This window comes from Pempheris klunzingeri, chromosome 24, assembly GCF_042242105.1.
Source record: "Pempheris klunzingeri isolate RE-2024b chromosome 24, fPemKlu1.hap1, whole genome shotgun sequence".
NCBI lineage: Eukaryota > Metazoa > Chordata > Actinopteri > Acropomatiformes > Pempheridae > Pempheris > Pempheris klunzingeri.
The window spans coordinates 13344977-13369709 of record NC_092035.1 but is presented as its reverse complement, the minus strand read 5'-3'; the positions used below and the strand labels follow the sequence as shown (position 1 = coordinate 13369709).

At 41.6% G+C, this 24733-nt stretch overlaps 1 protein-coding gene across 1 annotated transcript in view; it reads left to right on the top strand.

Moving 5' to 3' along the window:
* The window catches only part of dmd (dystrophin), a 242792-nt gene that overhangs the window by 112161 nt on the left and 105898 nt on the right, over window positions 1-24733 (top strand). The window contains exons 10-18 of the mRNA XM_070855842.1: window positions 7017-7112; window positions 7751-7849; window positions 8857-9038; window positions 9734-9884; window positions 13800-13919; window positions 18163-18264; window positions 20093-20200; window positions 20294-20473; window positions 24145-24314. Of these exons, the coding sequence (XP_070711943.1) occupies window positions 7017-7112; window positions 7751-7849; window positions 8857-9038; window positions 9734-9884; window positions 13800-13919; window positions 18163-18264; window positions 20093-20200; window positions 20294-20473; window positions 24145-24314 (1208 nt within the window). The remainder of the gene's footprint in view (window positions 1-7016; window positions 7113-7750; window positions 7850-8856; window positions 9039-9733; window positions 9885-13799; window positions 13920-18162; window positions 18265-20092; window positions 20201-20293; window positions 20474-24144; window positions 24315-24733) is intronic.

Below are 24733 nucleotides of genomic sequence, written 5' to 3'. Positions count from 1 at the left end.
CTTGGTTTTAGCGATGCAGCACCTCACCCTCCTGTTGTAGAAAAGGCAGCTGGGGAATGTCAAACACGCGGAGGATCGGCCATCAATTAAAAGTTATGTCCATCCAAAATAAGAGCTCAGCTGTGTGAACATGTTGCACCTGTAGAGTTTGACTGCTGTGTGATTTCAGCTCTAATTTCTCGTATTAAGGTTTCCAATGAAGGGAAATCTTAAAGTAACAGTAACAGGAGAAGCCTTACTCTGAATGTACATGTTGTTATATATTATTAGTAGTGGTATTATTATTATTATTATTCTCTGGACTCACCTGGTGAAATAATTTACCTCTATGTAATAATTTGTAGTAATAATTTTTAATACATCATTTTTTATACATACTTTTATATATTTATATTTTTTACTTTGCGTTTGAAGTTTATTCTTATTCTTTTGGAGCTGTGTGTAACAAAAAGCATCTAAGCATTTAATAAGCCTGGGGATTATTAAAGGAATTCTGATTCTGAAGTATGGAGAGTCAATACGCAGCTTCCCCTTCACTCGTCTGTACTGAGTTACATTTTAAGAACGCAAACAAAACAAATAATTTTTTTTAGCCGTGTTATAAAATCTGAATTATGACATGCTTTTTAACTTATCTGCTTCTGCATTCTTACAGGGATAATGTAAGCACTTCACCAGTTTACCAGTGCAAATATGAATGTAACACAGTCTTAAATGCTAGTAATAATGTGGTAAACAATCCCTATGGTCGGGGACCATGAGGTCTCCGACAGCCAGCTCAAACATTGTCTGTGTTAGGGAGAAACTTTCAACAATGTTTTGACAGAATATGGATCTTACTCTCATATAAAACAACGGCAACATAAAGAAAACTGTTACCAATGTATGGTTATTTCCTTAAACAGGAAAAGTAGGTTTAGGCACAAAGACGACTTAGGTTAGGTCTGGGGACATTCCTTGGTTAAGGTTATCACTGTGGTTACAGTAATAACTGCTTCATCAAGGTTATCACCATGGTTACAGTAATAACTGCTTCATCAAGGTTATCACCATGGTTACAGAATAACTGCTTGGTCAAAACTGTCACCATGGTTACACTAATAATTGCCAAGTTACAGTCATTTTGACTTCTTCTCGTCTCCTTTGGGTCCATATTCATTAAACTGCCAAAAGTTCAATTTAGGACTTTAGTGACAGATAAAAGAAAACATAATTTGCTTAATAATTCACTTCACATACTTTCTTCCACTCACACTTATGAATAAAAATATTAATAAAACTTCTTGTAACTTAAAGATGCTCTGAATTTAAATTTAAAGGGAGAAGAAGTCTCTTAGGTCGGTGTGCAGGAGCCCGGCAGGGTTTCGTGCTGTATGGAAACAGATGAGCATCTTCTGAAGGAGTCATTTTAAATCAATAATTGATCATGAGGAATAAAACATTACTGATGCATCATATTATTTCAAATTGAATAGGTTTAGTCTATATTTATAGCTAATTCTTGTAATCTGTTATATTTATTCTGTTGTATTTATTTGCATGTTTAACCAAATGTCACATCTTACTTTGAAAGAATAGTAAAACTGGTATCAATATTTTTTCCAATCACTATTTATATTCTTCCATTTATCTTTTCTGTGTGCATTAATTATTAAATGTTACATTCTGATATATTCTGATATATGTTTAGTCTTATGTGCTTTTGCAGAGTAACACATCATTGAGAGATTTATTAAGCTGTAATGAATGAATGATATGGCAGATGTAGGGTAAACAAACCAATTCACGGCTTCGCTCGGACTTGCAGTTTAGATTCTGTGTTTTTGTTGTCGATGAGTCATCTGACTAGTGAAGTATTCATGTAATTACCCCTGATAGACCATGTTACATGTTAATGCGCACAACGAGACGGGACTGAAAGCTGCAAACACACGCCACAGTGGAAAAACACACTCATCCCCCACTTGTAGATTCCCATCCAAAGCACGTACAATAGCTGCACTACTGACTGTGAACCGTACCCAAACAGCTTCATGTAAGACTGTGTTTGCTGCACTCTTAATGACTCATTAGTGGACTGATTTCAGTAAGTGACCTTTTTAATTTTTTATCATGCATGTAAAACATTTGGAGAGACGGTGCAGATTATCACTCAGATATAAATCATTTATAACACTTAGCAGTGAGAGTGATTTATTGTGCTAGCACAACTACTCTTCTGATGAACACTGCTTTCTTGCACGCTGCAGCTTTTGGCAGCAGTGGGAAAGTACCCACTCCAACTACCAGTGTACTGCTGCATACTTTAATCAATTATTAATGACTTCCATGCTAATATAATTAGAAATATCTGTATTTCTTCTATTCATTAACAGAATAGTAGGAAATACTCTTAGCTTTCTTGCTAAGTTAAATGAGAAGATTGACACCACTCTCATGTCTGTTAACTATGGAGTCACACCTGGGAGTCAATTAGCTTAGTTTTAATGGAAGAATTGAAAAAGAGTGGAAATGGGAAACACTCTAGCCTGGCTCTGTTAAAAAAAAAAAAAGAAAAAGTCCACCCACCAGCACCTGTTTTACTGGTGCAAAAACGCATTGCTGTAACTAACTTTAACTATACATACAATGTGTGTGTTAGTGAGCTTTAAAACAGACAAAGCTCCACAGATTACATATAAACCCTCTCATGTAACTCTTGGAAGAATAAGTCTATTGTCCAAAATCTGGAACCATTCCTTATTAGAAAATAAATCAAGAATATGAACTTGCTTTTTTATCAAGGTTGAACATTTATTTTAAAACAGGAAAAAATAGGAGATCAAGAAATAAAAATGAATAAACTAACCATAGATGTTTTCAGCGTTCAGTGTCTGTCATTTGCTTGTTAGATGATCGTAAATTGCTGCAGACTTCAGTTTAAAACCGGTGACCTTCAAATACGAGCAGGCAGAGAGGGAGAGTGTCAGGAAAGCTGTTTGTGTCTGGATGGTTGTGGCGGATCTGTAGGAACGGGACAACAGGAGCTGCTCCCAACAACAACAGCCACGACTACACACACTGTCGACAGCTGCGATGCTACTGTCTGTTGTTCATTCTGTCCACATCTTCTGCATAACACATCTGTTCTCTCTCTGTCTACCTCTGTCTCATTCTCATGTCTGCATGATCTGTAGCTGGGTTTCCATCCAACGACTTTTTGAAGAGCATAATCCTAATTGTTAATCAGATTACCACTCATTTACTCAGATACTGTGCTTTCATGCCATTTGAGGAACTTAGTTTTTACTTGAGTATTTCTTTTTATGCTTCAATTTGTACTTTAATTACACAACAGAGGGATGTTTAATTATTTACTCCTCTACATTAACAGATATGGCCTCTAGTTATTTTGTAGATTACACTTTAGAAACAATGAATATGTCAAAAAAACTGCTTTAAATATTTTCAAAAATCACGTTTCACTTTTCATAATGCCCAGCAGCGTGTGGGCTAATAAAGTAAATTAAGTGATTAAAACCAACTCCACCATGACTAATTGCATTAGTAATAATATTCCATTAATATATACAACATTGACATTTTTTTTTTTTTGCAAACTTTTGGATGCTTTAAAGCAAAAACCACTGTGTGCAGCGTTTGCTAGACTGTGACTGCCGTTGGCAAAAGTGACAAGACAAGTGACAAGAGTCATAATGTCCATTTTACAACGATATTCCATCTAACGTTTGCTAACATCAGCTAACATTAGCCACCGTGAGCTAGTGGTCATACCGGACCATGTAAGGCTGGAGCAGCAAAACTCCCCAGGGTGCCGAATTGAGCGAGGGTGTGTTTTATTGCTTTGGTATTTAACTTTTCATTTATAAGAGAAGTAATGTATTGTTTCTAATTCACAAAAGTTACATCTTGCATTCAGTCTAATTGTAAAACATGTGAAACAGTTTCATCACAGTGACTTTGGGTTTTGTGAAATGTTGTAAGATGCCTGTTACAGTTTAGTTCGTTGCAGTGTTTCGTCCTCCGAGAGCATGAAATATGGCAACATTCATAATATTGTTAATTTTTGAGCCTCCATTTTTCTTGTAAATGTGGTTTTTGACACTTTGGAGATGGAAAAGCATCGAATCTGTATTTTATTTTTTTATTTATGCCATTTCGAAAGTTCACCTAAAATTAGCTTGACATTTGGATGGAAACAGAGCTTATGTGTGATTATTCATGTTTCTTTTTTCCTGTCCTTTCTGCTTCTCTTTCTCGTCCCTCCTCATCTTAATTCCTCATCATCACTCGCTCTCTGCATATCCCTGTCTCTGTTTCTTGCCCACTGAGTTTCTTTCACTCTTCTCCTTTATCTTCTGCTTCTTCTTCCTCTGATTCGGCTTTTGCACTTTTCTGCCGTGTGTTTTTGCACTCTTTCGCCTCTCTTTCTTCCTCACTCCTTCCCCTCCCTCCATCTCTGTCCTACTCTACCTCTCGCTCTCTCTCTCAGATTACAGTGAGTGTGGCTCAGGGGCGAGTGCAGAGTCCCTCCCCTCAGCCTCGCTATAAAAGCTATGCCTACACCCACGCTGCATATGTCAAGTCGCCCGAGCAAAAGAGGAGGCGTTTTACTGATCAGGTCCGTGTCTCGCAGTGCTAACACTCCATGCCAACCGTCCATCTGGCGGTGCATGTTTTGGCTGCTAACCTGTTGTTCTGTCTGCCCTTGTTTGTCTGTGTCACTGGCAAAAAACGTCCATCGCACCACATCTCTATGACCGATCATGAAAACGCACCCAAAAAGCTTTCCACCAGATACGTAGATGATGGTATGTTTTATACAGTATTATGCTTAAGAAGTGGTGTGCAATATGCTACCATTGTACTTGCAAGTGAAAGTCTGTTGCACTTGTGGTGAAGAAAAATAATATCTTAAGAATGAATGTGAAACTATGGGACATGTGGAGCTGGACGTTTTTTGCATTGTGCCTGTCAATCACAGGTATCTTTGAATTCAAATCACGGATTGAAATGTATTGTATTTTCCATTAATGTGATATATGCATTTTAACGATTAATGAGTCAGAAGTGATACTAACTACGCTGATGGGGGTCTTCTTATTTTCTCAGGAGTAATACTGACAGCGGTCTTTTTTTAGCTGATGTAGTTGAGCGACATTGTGAATGCAACCTTATTATTAGGCTTATTTGGTTTGTTTGAGCAGAGTTAGGTGAGAAGATCAGTACTACTCTCTACTACTATGAAGCTACAACCAGGAGTCCATTAGCTTAGCTTAGCATAAAGATTATAAAGAGCTGTAGTTCACTCCATTCAAAACTGCACCTACCAGCACCTCTGAATCTCCCTAAGCATTAAATGTCCTTTTTTTTTATTATTACACTGTTATCTTATAGAGCTCACTAGTCATGTCTATTGTTGTTACATTATACATAGCAGTAAGAAGTGGTTATTGTCTTTTTACAAAAAAAATAGCCCTTTTCATTCTCAGAGGTCATCAGCTAGTCATCAAGAAATAGTTTTAGCTCATGACATCAAGGAAAAGCCTCATCCTTTACTTTTGATTTGAACGTAAAAACACACAGTGTGTTAATGAATGAGCATTAGAGGTGCTGCTAGACAATCTTTAAAACACTTTAAAATAAGCTCATGATCTACTGGCTCCAGCTTCATATCAATCACTCAGTGAGAAAGTGAATACGTGCATTTCCCAAACTATTCCTGCAAGTCAACATAGCTCTTACTGGAATGCTGCTAATCCAAACTAAGACGCTGCTCTGTTCATCACCGCTACGACACAAGCACACAATAGGCACCTACAGCACCCTGAAACACAAAAACATAGCTACCGTGCATCCACCCATCCTGGCCACTGTAGTCCAAAACATTTCAAAATGTTCTTTTTTCAAAGCCGTCACCCTGGGCTGTGTAACGAAATGTGGCCCATAATTTGCTCTGACTCGGGTGGAATGTATTCAGAGACGGTGTCAAATATTTCCTGTGCCAGCGGGGTGCTCGACTTAACTTGGCTGGCACCTGAAAGGCGTTCGCAAGAAGAAAAGATAATTTGTCAGATAAGCTTTATTCAAATACGCCCGGTGTTCTTTGAAATGCAGAACCTAGCATAAAACCGGCTGTCTCATTGCTACAAACTTTATCTTGTTACAGAATCTGAGGATCAGAGTTGGCATTTTACAATGCATCGTCTTCAGTTTGTCTCAGTCAATCATGTCTTATATGGACAACATAGTGCACAGAGGTAAAAATCCAATAAAGAGCACTTTTAGGCTGTCAGGGATCTAAATATCCAACATTTATTTTATATTTGATTACTTTGCAAGTTGTCAGACTGTGCAGGCTCATTTCGGAGTCTCGACCATGAGACAATACCGAACACATCTGTGATACAAAACAGGCGTAAAAAGAGAGAACGGCGCCGGCTGAGGCTGGACGGTTATCAGCGCCGCGGATGGGCCTTGTGTATCTTTTCGGGACCTTATTACCAGAAAGAAGAATAGAGTGAGAGGAGGAGCGTGGAGCCGAGATAAAAAAGAGAGAAGTTGTTAGTGTCCAGATCAGTAGCGGGCACACAAAGAGAGATATGGGGAGAGAGAGAGAGAGAGAGAGAAAGGGAGAGAGCAGTGAGAAAGAGGACAAGTTGTTAAGGTTGGACAAAGGCCAGAACTGCTTGTCGGCTCCGGTAATGGCTAACACTAACAGGCCTCTCCTCATCTCTCTCTATCTTCTCTGTCTCCCACCTTTCTTTCACGCTTTTTTTTTTGTCTACTCATCCCTCCCTGCCTCCCCTCCCCCCTTATTCTCTAACATACTGTCTATCTCCTTGTTCCACCTCCACCTTTCCGTCCTTCATTCCCTTTATGTCTCAACCCGTTTTCCCACCCTACCCTCTAACCCCCGACACCCGCCATTCTTCTACCTCCCCTCACATCCCCCTCTCTCTACGATCACGCTCCATCTCTGCCCGTTCTCGCCAATCCTCCCCTTCCCTCTCTAGTTCTTAAGTCCGGGCCAGGAGGAGCTACAGCGGGGCCTCAGTCCTCTGCCTCCGGGCTCCACCAGCCTGGAGAGCTACCAGGCTGCACTGGAGGAGGTATGGCTCTATGGTGCTGATAAAGAAATGTGACGTATCTGATATTTAATGGTCCTCTGAAAGGAATTCAATACTTCTCTTATTGTCAACAAGTCCTGTGTACAAACCAGCAGTAGATGTATCTGTTAGTAAGTATTGTGTGTGTATCCAAAGCTTCTTCCTCTGTGCCAACAGAGCACCATTGTTATTATATTATAATATATTGTAATGTATAATGTATTGTTATTCTATTATTATATACTATTAAATCCCATCAGTAAGCCACATTGTTGCGCTTGGTGACATGTTCCTTTATTACCATGATCACAAACGCTGTTTACAATGTCCCACTGCCACAAATACTCTCCAGAGCGCCAAATGTGGATTAATCCGCTGGTGAAAATAGTCCCTATTAGTGGGTGGCATTTGTTAAAAACTACAGCTGGAACATAGCGAGCCTCTTAAAAATGAAACTACGTGTTTGTGAGGCTTTTTTTTGAAGGTTTGTGTTTTCAGTAGGAACCGCTGGGCTTGGAGCCAGTTAAACTATAAAAAGACAGCGTTGGTTTGGACTGCTCGCATGATTTGTTGGCAATAAAAAAAAAAAGATATAGAGCTTCACTAAACTTTGCGTGTGTTATATGAATTTGAATTTCAAGGTGTTGACTTGGCTGCTGTCGGCTGAAGACGGACTCCAGGGCCAGCCTCCCATCTCCAACCATGTGGAGGAGGTGAAGGAGCAGTTCCACACGCATGAGGTGAGAGACGGAGCAGCGACGTGGCAATTAGTTAAGCAAGCACAGAAAGAGTTTCGCTCTAAAATCTCATCCTGGCAAAAATAAACTGATAGTGTTTAGTGGATCAGATTCACATGCATGAGATTGGAGCCATGAGAAGTGAAGCACTGGTAATATCAAGGGGTAATAATTTGTCACAATATAAAAAAGTACTGTATATAGTATGTCTGTATATATGTTTTTTCCACTGAAGTCATTGTTGTACTGACAAAACCCAGACAAAACAACAACCAACAAGTTAAAGTAATGGCAGCCATCAGTCCATAACAACACACCATGGCCAATAACTAGGAAAACGGTGTAGTTAGAGCTGTAGCTCCACAGCACTGAAGGCCAGGCTGGAAAAGACTGCAGTAATGAGTGCAAAGTGGCCCATTTCCAAAAAAAAACAATATCTGCTGTTTGTTGGTGGAAGGCAGCGAACGTCCGAGAAAGGCAGCACACCAAAAAAGAAGAAACTACGAGAAAAAAAATGTATATTTTGGGTATTAAGCAAATTCTTGGGTCACTAGAATAGTCAAACGAGGCCATAATAGTGAACAGTCCAGTGTTTGTAACTTATTTTAAACTGATGTGTTGATTCTAAAGTTGTTTGTCCACTTGCAGAGCCATCACAGCACTCAGCAGCTGCTTTAAAGGGAACTATAAGTGTTGAATTAACTGTGATGGATGTGGACTTACAGGACCACTGGCTTACTATCGACTTTTATGCTCTCAAAATTAAATTAACCCTGACCATTTTGCCGTGTGAAACCCTAGAAGGATCATATAAGAGTTAAGTGCTCGGAGAAAATAGATGAAGCGCTGAGGTGAGAGGTGGAAATGTATTTTGAGAGCAGTTAAAGCGACTGGAGAAGGGTCGTTCAGTGGGAGTAGTGATGTGAGGCTCTCCTCTTCTTTTGGAGGGGCAATTAGGCAGAATGAGCGGAACTGTCGTGAATATGTGTGTTGGCTCTGATTCTCACCAGGGGTACATGGTGGAGCTGACCACACACCAGGGCAGTGTGGGGCGGGTCCTCCGGGCCGGCGCTGCCCTGCTGGGGGAGGGGAACCTGAGTGAGGAGGAGGACTCGGAAGTCAGGGAGCAGATGAACCTCCTGAACTCCCGATGGGAGCACCTGAGAGTGGCTAGCATGGAGAGACAGTCCAGGTAGGTACACCCTGTCAAAGGCTTTTAGGTTGCTCTTTCTGTTGGAGAGAGATTTGGGGCTAAAAACCAGGGGACATTGCACAAGATATAGAACTAAGTGTTATTTCTACAGAATGTACTTGCCCCATGAGGAATGCAGAAACACTTTCACACACACAAGTGATTGAAATCACATCCAGCACAAACTTCACAGAAGAAGCACAAGGCCAAAATAATTTCACATCCCTTTTTTTTTTTCTATCTTAATTTAGGCTTATGAAGAAAGTTTCAGCTCTTTTTACATAATGAATGAAGGCCCCCACAGTAGCCAACATTCATGGGTACAAAGAACAGCGGCCTCTCTAATTATGGTGAATCCAATGATGGCTGACACCGAGCCAAATTTAATTAACTGCTCAGCTATCTTCGTTGATAATCTTGTTGATTCAAGCGCAAATCTGTGCCGACATGGCCCTGACTACCAAACACCGCTTAGACAGACAGGAGAGGTCTGTCATAATGCAGGGGTGAATAGAAGAGCCGGATAAGTGGCCTTTACCCTTTCTACCAATTAAATCAGATGCTTCGGGCATCTGCGTGTTTAACCAGCTCTCCTGCCCTTCTGAGCTGTAAGGCTCAAGGCTTTTTGATAATGCTGAACCCCCTCGGTATGAACGCGCCGTCGACAGCTCACTGGTTTGTCTTGTCGCTCCCAGACTGCACGAGGTCCTGATGGAGCTGCAGCACCAGCAGTTGCAGCAGCTCACGGACTGGTTGGACGTGACGGAGGCCCGGATTAAGAGGATGGGGGCCCAACCGCTGGGTCCTGACCTGGAGGACGTCAAGCACCAAGTGGAAGAGCACAAGGTGGGCAGCTGCTGGCCTGGGCCTCATTTTTCAAATGCAGTTAAACTAAACCAGGCTGACATGTTGTTATCGAGCTAAAATTATCCTGTTTATTGGCTGTTTCCTAAGCTCCACCCCCTTAATTACAGTTGCCAAGTCTGTCGAGTAGAAGGCATGTGTGAGGGAGCCTCCCAGCATGCACTGGGGCAGTATATTTTCAGACTTCAACTTTGTTGTACTTTTGTTTCTGCATGATTAGTGCTGTTGTGTCATAACTTGGTGCAGCGGTCAGCACTGTTGCCTCTCTCTCCGGGTACGCCGGCTTCCTCCCGCTGTCCAAAGACATGCAGGTTAAGATAATTGGTGACATCAAATTGTCCATAGGTGTGAGTGTGAGTTTGATTGATTGTCTGTCTCTGTGTATCGTGCCCTGTGCCCACCCCCCCCGTGACCCCTGAGGATAAGCACTGTCAAAAATGAATGAATGATGAACATTTCACCAGTGGTTTCATGACATTGGTCTGATTAGACTCAGGAACATTTAGACGTGCACATATTGTAATTCAGTTTGAGGCAGCAGTTATCTGCAGTGTTTACTTCTTATTCAGATTCGTTTGTCTAGCTGAGAGTTATTGCACTGAAAAAAAAAATCACACCAAGGCTGTGTGAGAGTTCCTTTGTGAAAAAAAATGTGTGAAGCAGTTTGTTTGGAGTGAGGATGCATGTTTGCACCAGCGACAGGAAAGCTGATCCGACCTCTCGTCTTTATTGCTTGACCCTGTTTAATCCACATGTTCAAGCATGTTGGCGTACAACAGGAAGCATGGACAGATTATGAGACAGTGGGCACATCCTACAGTCCCCTTATCATACAGTACGCTGCTGCTGTTTGCAGCGGTATTATGCAGGTTAACCATCTGTTAGTGCCGCTGCTGGTTGACAACTGACCCTGTGCGATAATGTTTTGTCCAGAGATGAAGAGAGGCTGTCTAAATCCTTTCTAAAGCTTCCTCCTGGAAAAGATCAACGCCGAGACCTCTTTACAAATATTATACAAAATACCCAAGAAATAAAATGTACTACACTACACCCCTTGGGCCTTTGGATCTGTTCCCAGTAGTCCCATTCAGTAATCCATCCATGCAAGCAAGTCTTCATTCTTTGAAAACGTGGCGTAAAAAAAGGGGGATTGTGCACATTCAGCTCTTTTCTCTTGTTCTTTAAGACCAGAGAAATTAGGGAAGAAAAGCCAGTAGCAAAATGCTTTTCAGGGAATATATATATATATTTTTATTTTCACTCCCCTGCTGCTAAAACTATTCAATAAGTTTTTTTGTTATTGCTTGATATCTTTTTGTGATTTCAGGATCGGTATTGAAGAATAAAAAAAAAAAAAAAGGGCGATGCTTCAAAACCTGTCAGGTTTCAAATCCTCACCTTTTGACCAGGAAGCCTAAAACTCCCTCTGCTCTTTGACGTCCACCATTTAGTCCTGTCAATACCACTTCAACTGGTCAAGTCGCTTTGCCAACCACCATTCCCAAGGTCAAGGACGAATTATCAGTCTCGACATAGATAGAATTGCTCCGCACCCACGTTAACTCCATCTGTTCATCTAGCAGTTATAAAGATTTCTGACAGCTGAAAAGCCTCAAATTAACCGTCTGTTTACAAACTCTTGTCAAATGGCTGCTTGGCTTCAAGGTTTTTACTTTCTTCTCGCAGTAGGAGTCTGACTCAACACAACAAACCTGCAGAGGCTCCGGCTGAGGGGAGACAACAATTAGCCAACCTCAGCACTTAGAGGCTGCGGAAATTAAATTCACTGGTAAACACTTAAGCGGTGCGCTGGCTCCAGTTTGGGAGCGCCGATGATTATGATGTGACGACAGCAGGTTCGTGCCTTTTCTACCACTTGAAAAGGGGGAGAAACAGAAAATGTGCTCAGATTGGCCAGATTACCACCAATCATAATGTTGTACAAAGGAGCGTGAGGAAACATACCAAACACCAAAACCACAGGAACAAACACAGCAGACTTAGATGCTATTTCTGTGTGTGTGTGTGTGTGTGTGTGTGTGTGTGTGTGTGTGTGTGTCCCCGACTTTTTTTGTCGTTTTTGAAAGCGGTTCCTCTGCTGCACACTGGAATCTCATTTTGACTGCGATTGCAACCAGTGGAGAAATCATTTTAAGAAGCTTTGAAAATTGAATCCTGTTACCAGCAGTGTGTGTGTGTGTGTGTGTGGGGGGGGGGGGTTTAAACAATATGGGCAAATTTTACACTTTCACGTTTGTGGCTGGGAGTCAGACGTTTTCAGTGGAGGCTCTTGTTTCAGTCCTTATGCACACAGATTGAAAGATGGAGGCTAGTACAGACTGGAGAATTTCTTTTCTCCATGTTGGATGTTTGTTGTAGTGAGTTGCGTTTTAGGCTGTTTGGACAAGTTTGTTCTTTTCTCCTTTGAATTCACCGTTTACATTTGCGTTTGTTAAATGTGCCTGGGGGGCATCTTTAATTAAATTTTGTCCATGTGTTTCTTTTCCATGAGCATGGACCGTTAAAGCCTTTGCATCTTAAAATATGGTAAACAACATATTAATCTTGAGCTCTTTGAGTTTTAAGAATTTAAGACTAATGCTGAAATGATTAATCAACTGGCCTCCAAGGGTTTTTTTTAGCTTTAATTTTTCAACTAATATTACCAAACACTAGCTGGTCTCTGCTTCACAGACATGAGAGTTTGCTGCTTCACTCATATCATTCTTACTTTGTGGACCTTTGGATGAACAAAACCAGCAAAAAGAGGACTTCACTTTGAGCTCCAGGAACTTTTGATTGTTTTACATAAAGGAACAACATCATCTACTTATAAAACTATATATGATACAGTATGAAGTTGAAGTTTCAGTTAAAATGCAAATTTGAAAGAAACGGAAAATTAGAATAACTTCAGTGTCAATGTGAGTGCGAATGCTGAGTTGAACCATCTATTCAAATGAAAATGCTTACAGAAGTTGAAGATCAAGCTGAAGCACTAAAAGGAGTTGAAATGTCAAGTGTAAATGATATCATCAGCTGGAAGGCTCAGTGGAAGTGGGAGTGCTGATAGAAATTAGTGCCAGTTCGAGTGTATAAAGTAAAAGAAAATGTCAATTGAATTTGAAGTCTGAGAAAATGAAAGCAGATGGACTAAAGTGTGTCTGAACAGTGGAAGCTGTGGGAGTTAGAAGAGATGAAGATTTTTTTTTGTGTAAGGGTGAAGATCTGAGACCTGAAAGGACTTGAAGTCACAGCTGTGAGACTAAACTGTTGTTGGAGATAAAAGTGACATTGTTGAATACAGTTTGTATGAAGTGAGGGAGCATGAAGAGATTGAAGACTTTTCTGTTTTTGGAAAAGCTGAATCTTAAAGTGATTGCAGGTTCGAACGTTCTGCGTGATACCTAATGTCAGTGTGACTGAAAAGAGCGCTGCTGTATCTGGAAAAACAACGCAAGACACAAGGTTAACACAATACAGTACAAAGTGTGGAGACTTGTTTGAAGCCTGAATAAAGTTTCCAGGTGGAAGTGTGACTCCCTATAGGGGGGGTTAAAAGGGTCAGTGATGGGCGTACACATCAGGCTTTCAACGTTTTTTTTTAATGGGCTGAAAAAAAGGAGGAAATTATGACTGAAGGGAGCAAACCAACAATCTTACACCCACAAAAATAAGCGTTTTATCTGTTGTGGTAGCTGCAGCTGTTGTGTTTGCCACCCAGTGTTAAGGAGACATAGTTGAAACATCGCTCTGTTCTGATCTCCTGTGGTCTTACAGGAAGCCAACAATGTTTACTTCTGCTGCCTCCAGTCAAATTCTGCCATTAAGTCGCCGTCATTAAAGCCAGTTTGTGCGTGTTCCTGTTGGGACTCATTCCTGCTTGTGTTTCTGCAGCTCCTGCAGGAGGACCTGGAGCTGGAGCAGGTGAGGGTGAACTCCCTGACCCACATGGTGGTGGTGGTGGACGAGAGCAGCGGGGACAGCGCCACCGCCGCTTTGGAGAGCAAACTTCAGGTGAGGGACACACACACACACACACACACACTAACACACTGTCGCATGCTAGAATACGTGTTAAACATGCTCTGTTGCACAAACTTCACAAGCGTTTGGGAAATTCCATACCTCCTGAGCTAATTCTCATCTCTTTTGATAACATTTTTGGAGCCTCTCTCTGCTCCCCTCGTCCTCTCGCTCCCTCTCTCTCTCAGTGGGAGTGGGCTCAGCAGTTGTTGTTTCTCGGGGAAAATAGATTGAACGGGAGATAGTTTTGTCTTTGGTGTTGTGCAGTAATTAGACCTTGCCAGAGAGATGTGCTTGTGCTGTACGCGTGTGTGCTGTAGCTCTCTGCTGATTTTGTTTACCCTATAAGTTCTCATCATGCAGACTCCAGCCAGGAGCCAGACTTTTGCTGCCTGTTTGTGCGGTTAATTCTCCACGCTTGTCTTGGCCTCTGAAGCACGGGCCTTAGTTCCCCTTGTTAACTCCCGTGCACTACAAAGAATAAAGCTGAAATCTATTAAAACTGCAGCCGCTGATTTCCTCTGCTGCCTAATACACTAGCCTTAATTGCAGGATGCTGCTCCGTGTCAAAGCACCATCACACTATTACTGTCTTTGTCCACGACTCTATTGTTGGATTGTATCTCACTCTGAAACTGCAGACCAACATCGGTACCACTTTCCAGATGCAAAACTGAGGTTTAACCCCTTGAAGGTCCTCAGAAATAATCACGTTAAAGATCCTTACACACATAAATGTGTATGCATAAAAACAAGCCATAAAAATGTTAAAAATCTTTCTTTTTTTTAAATTTTTTTTAAATAGTTTTTTAGACCAGCATCAGCCCTAATCATACATATCAAATTTTAATTAGTTTTTTTAAAAAATTAACCCTTAAATTGCCATGTTTTTGTCATGATGCGCATCATTTTATGGTCTAAAATACACAAAAAATACATGAAAAAAATTGAGAACTCTGAAAAATTCACCATCTTGCAAAATTATAAGCAATATGCATGAAAAACTGATAAAATATGCTAAAAATAAAAATCATAACACACTAGAAAGTGCTGAAGACCCTCAAAGGGTTAAACGTGTCGCCGTCAAACAAAATGTGTTTTTTTTCTCTGCAAGTTACTTTACATCTGAGGATCATTACCCACAAGTTTCTCTCCAACTATTTCCACAACATACAGCAGCATTAATATTCAACACGCCATTCTTTCATGCAACAATAGAAGCCAAGTTCTCAGTTGCATAAGCATTATCAGCCATATAATAACTTAACCAGAACAAAATGTGGTCTAAAACTGACACAGTTGTAAATCTGAGAGTGTTTTATTAGAAAATAGATGAAGAAGAGTTTGAATGTAATACCATCTTTCAGTGCTTAATGGGCCGGTACCAGAAAAGTACTGAAGTGTCAATACTCAGGCCTAGTCACAGCTTTAGTAAGTAAAGTTTGATGAATGAGACAGTGTTGTTCTTCTGTTTACCCTCTGATTACAGTCAGATTACATTTCCTGATCTGTGCGTCAAAATGGTATCTGGCCTCAGGGCCCGTGGTTATGATGATCCATTCATGCATAAGGAGAACAGCCAGTGGAAGACATTTCAACAATGTCAAACCGCAGTCTGGAGCGCAGATGATAGCCGAGGCGTGAACTGCGATGGAGAGCCGACTCGGTGGGAGAAAAGGAAGTTGACACGAGGAAGGGGAAGTCGCGGTGATTTCATCCCAAAACGTTCAGTCTCTTATCACTGGGGGAAGGTGCGGTGCAAGCCAGCTGAGGTAGATTTGGGCCGAGCTGGCGATGCACCCAAACAGGAAATGAAGAAATTTGGATAATTGGATGCGACTGAAACTCTTCCTTGGGGAGAACAGGTTTGAGGAGTTATGCATAAAAGTACGCGGCTGTACTGAAAGCAGATTAGCAGAAAATGAGAATCTCTCCTCCCGAACTTTAGTTAGAAACTCCTTCGAACAAAATAAAAGAAAGTCATTTGCACAAATATATTAAAGCCGCTGCGAGTATCTTGGATTCATCACGTCATATTAAGCAATTACGATGCACAATTGTGGTGCAGAATGCAAAGTATAATCACACTTAACATCATTAGAAACCTAATGCAGCTCCGTGTTTGCTGGCGTTGTTTCCTGCAGTGCACTTTATTACCAAATACAAGATAAGAGAGATAAATAGATGAGGGGGAACACTGTGTGCTGGAATGTAAAAATGCAAAGAGAAGGTGCCTTCCCGGGTTTCTCCCCGCTGTTGAACTGTCACTTGATTAATTACAGGCCATTCATCTTAAGATTAACCTGCTGAGCCTCCCTCTCCGCGCCTGCCGCTTGTCTCTCACTTTTCTGCATCTCATTGTCTTTTCATTTCCTCTCCTCCCCCGCCCCCGCCGATCCCCCCCCCCTCCGCCCCGCGCCTCTCTGTCACTCTGATGACTTTGTTCGGTGGACACAGTGTGGGTTTTGTCTCTGCCGGTTAAATGGAACGGAAGAGTGCCTCTCCCGTTTTACTCAGCTTACAGCCAGCTGCCAATACACCGATACAATGGAGTCAGGAAAAATCAACTTTCACAGCTCACAGCCTCTATGTGTGTGCTGTGATGCACGTATTCTGATCTGTAGGCTGGGCCAAGAACTTTTATATACAGAACGCCAAATATGGCCAAAAGACAGGAAAGAGCAATGGGAACTATTTGTTGATTTCCTTTTTAAGGGGTGGTGTGGATGAATGATGTAAAATCATACAAAACTTTAATAAAACTTTATTTTTCACACAGTCAGCTAAAATCAGAATCAGATTTATTGTCATCATACAGCAAAGTACAACCTCTCCCATATAACATACCACAAGACATAAATAGAAATATAAAAATAAGAAAAAGAAATATATATATATATATACACTACTCACCAAAAGTTAGGGATATTCGACTTTCAGGTGAAATATATGGAAAATGTAAAAAGTGAATGCTACAGTGATATTATATCATGAAAGTAGGGCATTTAAGTAGAAGCATGCAATGGTCATTTTATTCATCTTAAACTATTTATTTGAAGAAAATCTACCAACAGTGGTAGGTATACCACAACAAAACATTTTCAGTGTCTCAATAAATTGGGATGTGGCCAAAGGACGTCCACTCCTCTCCTTTCTGTGACTCTTCCAGTCTCTGTATCACTGTTCCAACCTCCTGATGACACTCTGTGACCCTCTAAGCTCAGTGAACACCTCCGTCTGAGGACTTCCTGTTTGAAGCCTCCAGTGTTGAGGTGCTGCTGATCAACTGTTAGGTGTCGTCTTGGTCTCATGATGTCAGAATGTGAACAGCAGGATGAGGAGGACTGTTTAAATACCAATTCTAACTGAAGCAGGAAATGTATTGGTGGATTCATGGATCACACCTGTTGTGAATGTTGCTGTTAAGCTTCTTGTTAGAGAACAGCAGCTGGTGCAGAAAGTACTGAGACACTGAACAGTTGGACATGTGCATTCAAAAGTTTAGAGAAGGTCACATTAAGTTCACCTGGAAAGGTTAGAATGTATTTTAGGTTCATCCTGAGATTTCACCTGAAAGCTGAATATCCCTAACTTTTTGTGAGTAGTGTGTATATATAAACTGTTAGTATCCAATATTAAAACCACTCTATTCAAGTTGCTGAATTTGAATGATAAAAACAAATTGGACACCAAATTAAAACTGAGAAAAGCACTCAAGCCTGAATGGAATCGATCCGTCCAATCAGGTGATGTTCTGTCTGTCATGTGATCAAAGAAAGAGTAGAATGAGAAACTGGAAATATGTCATACCTGAATTTTTGGTAACTCTCTAATTTGAACCCCATGAAGAAGCATGTATGGAAACATTTAACAACTGGTTTCTAACACTCTAAAAGTAGCTGGAAGCAGGTATTGTATTTATACACACATATGGTACATGTCATTATTGTATATGCCTGGATTAGAAATAGAGATGTTGCGTTCCTGTCACCCCTGGATTTCATACGCTTCCACAATCACCATCAGAATCAAACTGCAAAGAAATCAAACTGCGTCTTTGGCAGCTACAAAAAAAAAAAAAAAACCCTGGCACGTGAAAATGTGAATCCATCAGCCTCTGAGGTAACGTGTTGAAAATGTTTCAGTCCCTGAGGGGAAATAATTCAAAAGGAGTTCTGTGCTAATGTAGACATAAACACATGATGTGTGTGTGTGTGTGTGTGTGTGTGTGTAGGTACTAGGTGACCGCTGGGCAGCCATTTGCAGATGGACAGAAGAACGCTGGATTCTGCTTCAGGAGATTTTATTGAAATGGCAGCACTTCACTAATGAACAGGTAAGTGTGTGTGTGTGTGTGTGTGTGTGTGTGTGTGTGTGTGTGTGTAGCTCAGGCAGGATCACAGCAGTATTTGCTGCATGTATAATGAGATTAGATCATCCAGATCGTGTCTACTCCCACATTGTGCAAGGCTTTAAGAGACATTTTAAGCCGAAACAGACTTCGTGTTATGTCGTTTATGTCGGAAAGGATCAGCTGAATTACAGCATGTGTCGTGGATCATATGTCATCACACAATTAGAAATGTCACTTCATCGAATATAACTAAAAAGAGTCTTGTTGAACAAGTTTTTGTGACTTGTACAACAAGACTGAGAGAGAATGTGCAGCTGGGCCAGTGTAATGTAATGCTCTTTAGAAAGAAACCCAAACTTGGTATGGAATTCCCTCTTTGTGTTTCCCTGTTGAGCTGCAGTGGACAAATAGTAGAAAAAGAGGGAATTTTGCACTTAAAAACTTAAAGAATTCATAATTAAAGTACACTTTTTCACAGGTGGACTGTGGATTCTGCTCCCCATCACTTACATTAAAGTGCATTAGGAAAAAAATGTGGACCTGTCCTTTAAGAGATGCAGCATTGCACAGCATAAATATACATTTTAATCAGAGTTATTTATGGGATTCTCTTTTTGACGGCTTTCATATTAGCGATGACTCTTATTCTCTCCGTCCTTTATGAGCGTCTTTGCAGTTGGTATTTTTAGCCACAGCAGACATTGTCAAGGAAATTAAATATGTCATAATATCCGATTTGCTCATGTTCTTTGATTAATAACTGAGGAAGCTAAAATCACAACATCGGATTATACACGATTAGCTGATCAGCCTTAATTAAATGTCCTAAACTGGATTTGCGTTGCCGACGTTTGGGTCATCGGCATCCTTTGCCTACTGTTCGATTTATTAAATAGAAGATATTTTAAGACTCTAATGTATATCAGTGCTGTTTTTATAATTTAGACATACCTTTAGGAACACAAAAGATTGTTTTCCTGATACTTTTACTCCATAAAACATAATAAAAATCTAGATAATTCAGTTCTGTATGCTGGAGTCTTACTGTTTAAAAGTCTCTGTGCAATCTCTGTATGTTTACATTGTACCTGTGTTAATGTGCCCCCGATGTGGGACCAGGGGCCTCAGGGGCCCATTTGATGAAGTGTGATTACTCAGTTCCGCAGATAAGTACAGATTTGTCGTGACATAACCTCTCCACTGTGCTTTGTAATGAGGGATGGTCGGCTGCCATGGCTTCCAGACATCTATAAGAACCACGTTTAATTTGATTAAATATTCAAAACATCAGGAAATACATTGAATTCAATTCTGGCTGGCTAAATGCTTGTTCAAGTAGCACCCCGGGCTCCGGGTGCAAATGAAGCGTCCGTGCGCTGATAACAGAAGTATTCCCATTGTAATCGTGGGCAGAGGCAGAGATGCTGTCACAGACAATAGGCCTGTGCAGGATGCTGCAGTCAGACTCTGTCTGCACCAACAGGAGACAATGGCTTCAAGTGCGCCGCCTTCCACATGATAACGTTTTCCTCTCTCTCTGTCTGCTCACTTCCCTTCTCTCCCCCTCTGCCTTTCATCCATCTATCCTTCCTCTTGTTTCTTCTTTCTACCAATCTCCTCTCTTTCTATGGATCTCTCCGCTCCTCTCGTTTCCTCGTTACCGCGTCCTCTCCTCTCTTCTCTCCTCCTCATTTCTCACCTCTCCTTCTCTATTTCCTCTTCTTCACTCCTGCTACTCCACTGCGCCTCTTCTCTTCTCTTCTTTCCTTTGGTTTCTCCCCTCCCTCCCCCTCCTCTCCTCTCCTCACAGTGCTTGTTTGACTCTTGGCTGACTCAGAAGGAGGAGCTGGTGCGCTCCATCAAGACCTCCAACCTGAAGGACCAGTCAGAAATGGTGGCCTGCCTCCGCCGTCTCGCTGTGAGTCTCCCTGCATCAGACCCACTGTCCCTCTCATTAAATCCAAGGACACATTAAGATTGCGTGTGAATGTGTGTTTGCGTGTTTCACCAGACGGTGAAGGCGGACCTGGAGGTGAAGCGTCCCACCATGGACAAGCTGTGCTCCATGAGCCAGGACCTGCTGTCCAGCGTCAAGAACAAAGAGGTGGCCAGCAAACTGGAGGCACGGCTGGACAGCTTCGCCCAGCGCTGGGACCGACTGGTACAGAGTCTGGAGATGAGCAGCTCCCAGGTACACCACGCATGCTCAGCGGGGTCATGCAGCATGCACCAGGTTCCCAAGGATTATATGCAGTTAGAAACAGTGAGTGAGCTTTATAGCTGCTGGTATGTAGATTTTTAGTGGGATCTTCTTGACAAAAAGTGAATCTCACAGTGAATGCTTCACAAAATGTTAAACTATTCCTCTAAACCAGACATGTCAAACTCAACAATTATATCCGGCCCGCGAGATAATTTCATGTGACTATTAAGAATGGTCCATCGGTAAACAGCACTCCCACCTCTCATACTACAAATCCCACAATGCACTGAACAGCTGCTGCACTAGTCAAGACCTGTGCAGCAGCCCCTCCTCCCGCAGGTATAACGACCAGCGGATCAATGCCTCGATCAGCGCTGTTATAGTGACACTTCAGCTAGCCCCCCCCCAAAATAAATGGCTAAACGAAAAGTGGACTTTGAAAACAGAGACTTTCAAAGCAGGTGGGGGGCAGAGTTTTACCTGTTTGTCGATATCGGAGGTGAACCTGTGTGTCTTGTTAGTGGAGCTGATGTGGCCATAATTAAAGAATATAAATATAAGAAGACACTACAGCAGGATAAGTACAAAAAAAGAAAAAAGTTATTTAAAATTCTATTTATTTTATTGAGGAAAAGTTGTTGAAGTTTGGCTGTTTACATTCATATTTCTGGATAAAATATATATTATATTATTATATTATATTATATACTATAATAAAAGAGTCACTTTTAGAGTCTTCACTAAACGTTGAGCCCGTTTGGCCCGCAACTTAGACCGTTTTTTAAATTCTGTCCCTTTCTTTGATTGAGTTTGACCCCCCTGCTCTAAGGTAACCACACACATATTTACACCCAGCAAAAGGATTATGTGACAAAATTAGACATGTAAATAAGCTGCAAATGGAACATGAATTCTAGGGGACAGCAAAGTTTAGCCAAACAAAAGAGCTCTGCTTTAGCCTTTAGCCCTGCAGCCTGTGGTCCGGCCAGGTCACAGTCTGTCTGCTTTGGTGGTCCTCCGGGCTGAGAGATGCTCATTACACTTCATTTTATTCACTCAGTGTCTCAGGTCTTAATCAGTTTGTGATTAGGTTGTAGAATGAAACTCAGCTGGAAGCTCAGGGACCAAGGTTAAAGAGAAAACACGAGTGTGAACACAAATTCTGAAAGCAAGTTCAAGAAAGTTCGGACTAAGACTACCAAGTGAAAAACTGAATCGCAAGATGAATGTATAAACGGAGTAACAAACGTCCCGGTCTGTCAAGCTGGTTTGTTTTGGTCCACAGACCTACAGATGGCTCGCTGTGGTTTTCTGTCAAAATGAAACCCTCGTAGCATCCAGACACACTGAGGTCACATTTGTCCCGCTGTAAGAACGCTGCTGTGATCAAACTGTGTCCTGGTAGCTGCAAGTGGTTTGGTCAGAGGAAATAAAGGGATTGGCTGGGTGACAGAGGTCGTTGAGCACCTACAGGGGTTACGCAGCGGTGGAGAATGTTGAGGAGGGAAGGATGAAATTAGGACTGAGCTATGTGTGTGTGTGTGTGTGTGTTTGTGTGTGAGCAAAAACACACACTGACGAAGGAGGTGACGATGCTTTCAATCAACACCTCCACACAATTATCGCTCTTCGTGATCACTTTTCTGAAAATGTTCGATCGCTCAGTCGCCCCCCCCCCCCCCCCCCCCCCCCGCACACCCCCTCCTGCTCTTCTCTCATCTCTTTCTGTAACAACACAATCTCAGTAAATCCCTCTCAGTCTTTATCTCCGTCTCTCTGTTTTTGTGCTTTTAAAGCTGACGTGCTCGCAGACAAGTGATAAGATAAAGTGCTTCCATGGTTTTTGAATTTTGCTGATAAAGATACTGCACTGTCATGCTGCTTTTATTCTTTAAGCCATCTGGAGAGCGCCACACTGAGCATTGTGTAAATTGTTGGAATTATTTATATTATAGGTTTGCAACGGAACCTTTAAGCCTTGGAGTCTATCTCAGGCAGCACCCCAAAGGCTGGGACTTAAAGGAACAGTTCCACATTTTGGTACTTAGTCACTTTCTTAAGCAAGCATAAGCATCTTTCTAAAAATGTAAAAACTTTCCTTTCAACGCTGCCTGACAGGGTCAGTTCAGGGCAGTGGGGTCCCTTAATTCAACTAAAGTAACTCCAAAAGACAACTTGGGTACTTGGTGAGGATAAAGATTGTGTTTTTTATGGGTCAGAGTGATTTTTCATGTCGCTATTTGTTTTAGAATAAAAGTTTGTAGGCAATGAGGCATTTCATAATCAAAAAAAAGGAAATTAAGAGCTTTAATTTTAGTTTACTTTCAGTTTGCAGCTAAAGATGTGTGGTAGTTAGCATAAAGCGGTTGTCAGGAGCTCAGGTGGGGCCGGCCGTCACACCTGTGGCATCCGTTAGACGTTACATTCATGATTAGTAGTTGTGAAACTACGGCTTTATCAAAAGTCCTTAATTTTACTTCTCATTACAGAGAATAATTCAAACAAATAATCAGGATTCACATTAGACAAATAAGAGTATAATAGAGACGGTGATTCTATTCATTTCAAAACCGAGTTACAAAAGTTACATGTGTTTTGAAACTGAAACCCCACAGATAGCTGCAAGGACAACTAACCCCATACATTGTGAATGTACATGTGTGTGATGGTTCATAGCTTGCTGGGAAAAGATGTTATAAAAATGAAAGGGATACCCATTATGATCCTAGACTTTAAACTTCCCTTTAATGTAGGAATGACTGTTGTGAGGTGTGTTTATGATGAGCAGTTCACAAGAGAGAGAGAACAAACCCCGGCCTCCCCCACAACTATTCAAAATATACATAAGCCGGCTCTTACACCAGCTTTCTTTCACCGTCTCCCTCTTTGTCTCTCATTCTCTCAATTACCTGTCAATTATAATCAGTCAGATAATTAGCAGATTGACCTCTGCAGGCACACACACACTCTCCGCCACTTCAGCTTCACACACGCGTTTCCATGGTAGCAAGGCTATCCCACAAGTAGTACTTGCAGCCTGACTGTCATGAGGCTCTTCCCTGCTCTGCCATGCACACACACACACACACACACACACACACCGACGTAACAAGAAAACAGTGGACAGTGCGGAGAATTAGATTACGCACACGCTTTCATCTAAAATGCAGTTTTAGAAAAGAAAAAAGCTAATTTTTCTCTCTGATTTCTCTCTCTCACTCCTCCTTTTGTGCAGTTACAATCTATCAGAGTCGCAGAAATCCCAGATTGCTCCTTAACCATGTCACAGCTGTCTGAGCACACACTCATCAAGACACACACAACCACACACACACACATATCTGCAGTTGTTGTTGAAACCCCGCACACATCCCGGCTTATATTTTTGTTTATAACAGATCTTTGACTCATGGCCTCTCAAGGACACTGTTGCACTGTGTGTGTGTGTGTGTGTGTGTGTGTGTGTGTGTGTGTGTGTGTGTGTGTTTGCAGGCACTCAGACAGATGTGAGAGTGAGTTAAGTGGTGATTTGGGATCTGTATGATTTTGACACATCCTTGTAAAGTGATATAGCGCCTGCTGCTGCGTGCTGCTTGTCTAAATGTATTTCTTTGTGTGTGTGTGTGTGTGTGTGTGTGTGTGTGTGCGCGCGCATCCAGCTCTCATCGGCTGCCAGCGCGTCCCAGCAGTCCGAGCTGACCCACTCCGTCACGGCCAGCGTTACCAAGGTGACAACGAGGGAGAAGGTATCAGCTGTGCGCCAGACCCGAGAGTCACCGCCACCACAGAAGAAGAGACAAGTTGTGGTGGATTCTGAACTCAGGAAAAGGTGGGTGTGTGTTGCTACGCTGAGGTCTAATTTGAATTCTAATTAGTATTATATCATCAAAAGCTCCTTTTCTAACTTGTGTGAAATGTTCAGTTACATGCAGCCCTTTCTTCTGTCTTATCTCAGCAGGTAGGTGATGAGACTCCGCTGTTACTGATAATGAGTATCTGTGATGGTTATTATAGAGGCCAGCCTGAAATGAGACCTTTGATAGTCATGAAGTAGGAGATTCTGAAAATCCCCTTGTATCTTGTAGTGAGTAGACACAAGTAACCTTTGAAGGATCTGGTTTGCAGTGGTGGAAAGTCAGTTATATTTAGTCAAGTACGCGAATTCAGTCTCAAGGAACTTTAGTGTTTCCATTTGATGCTGCTTCATACTTCTATGAAGTCTGCTGCATTTCCAAGAGAAATATTGTC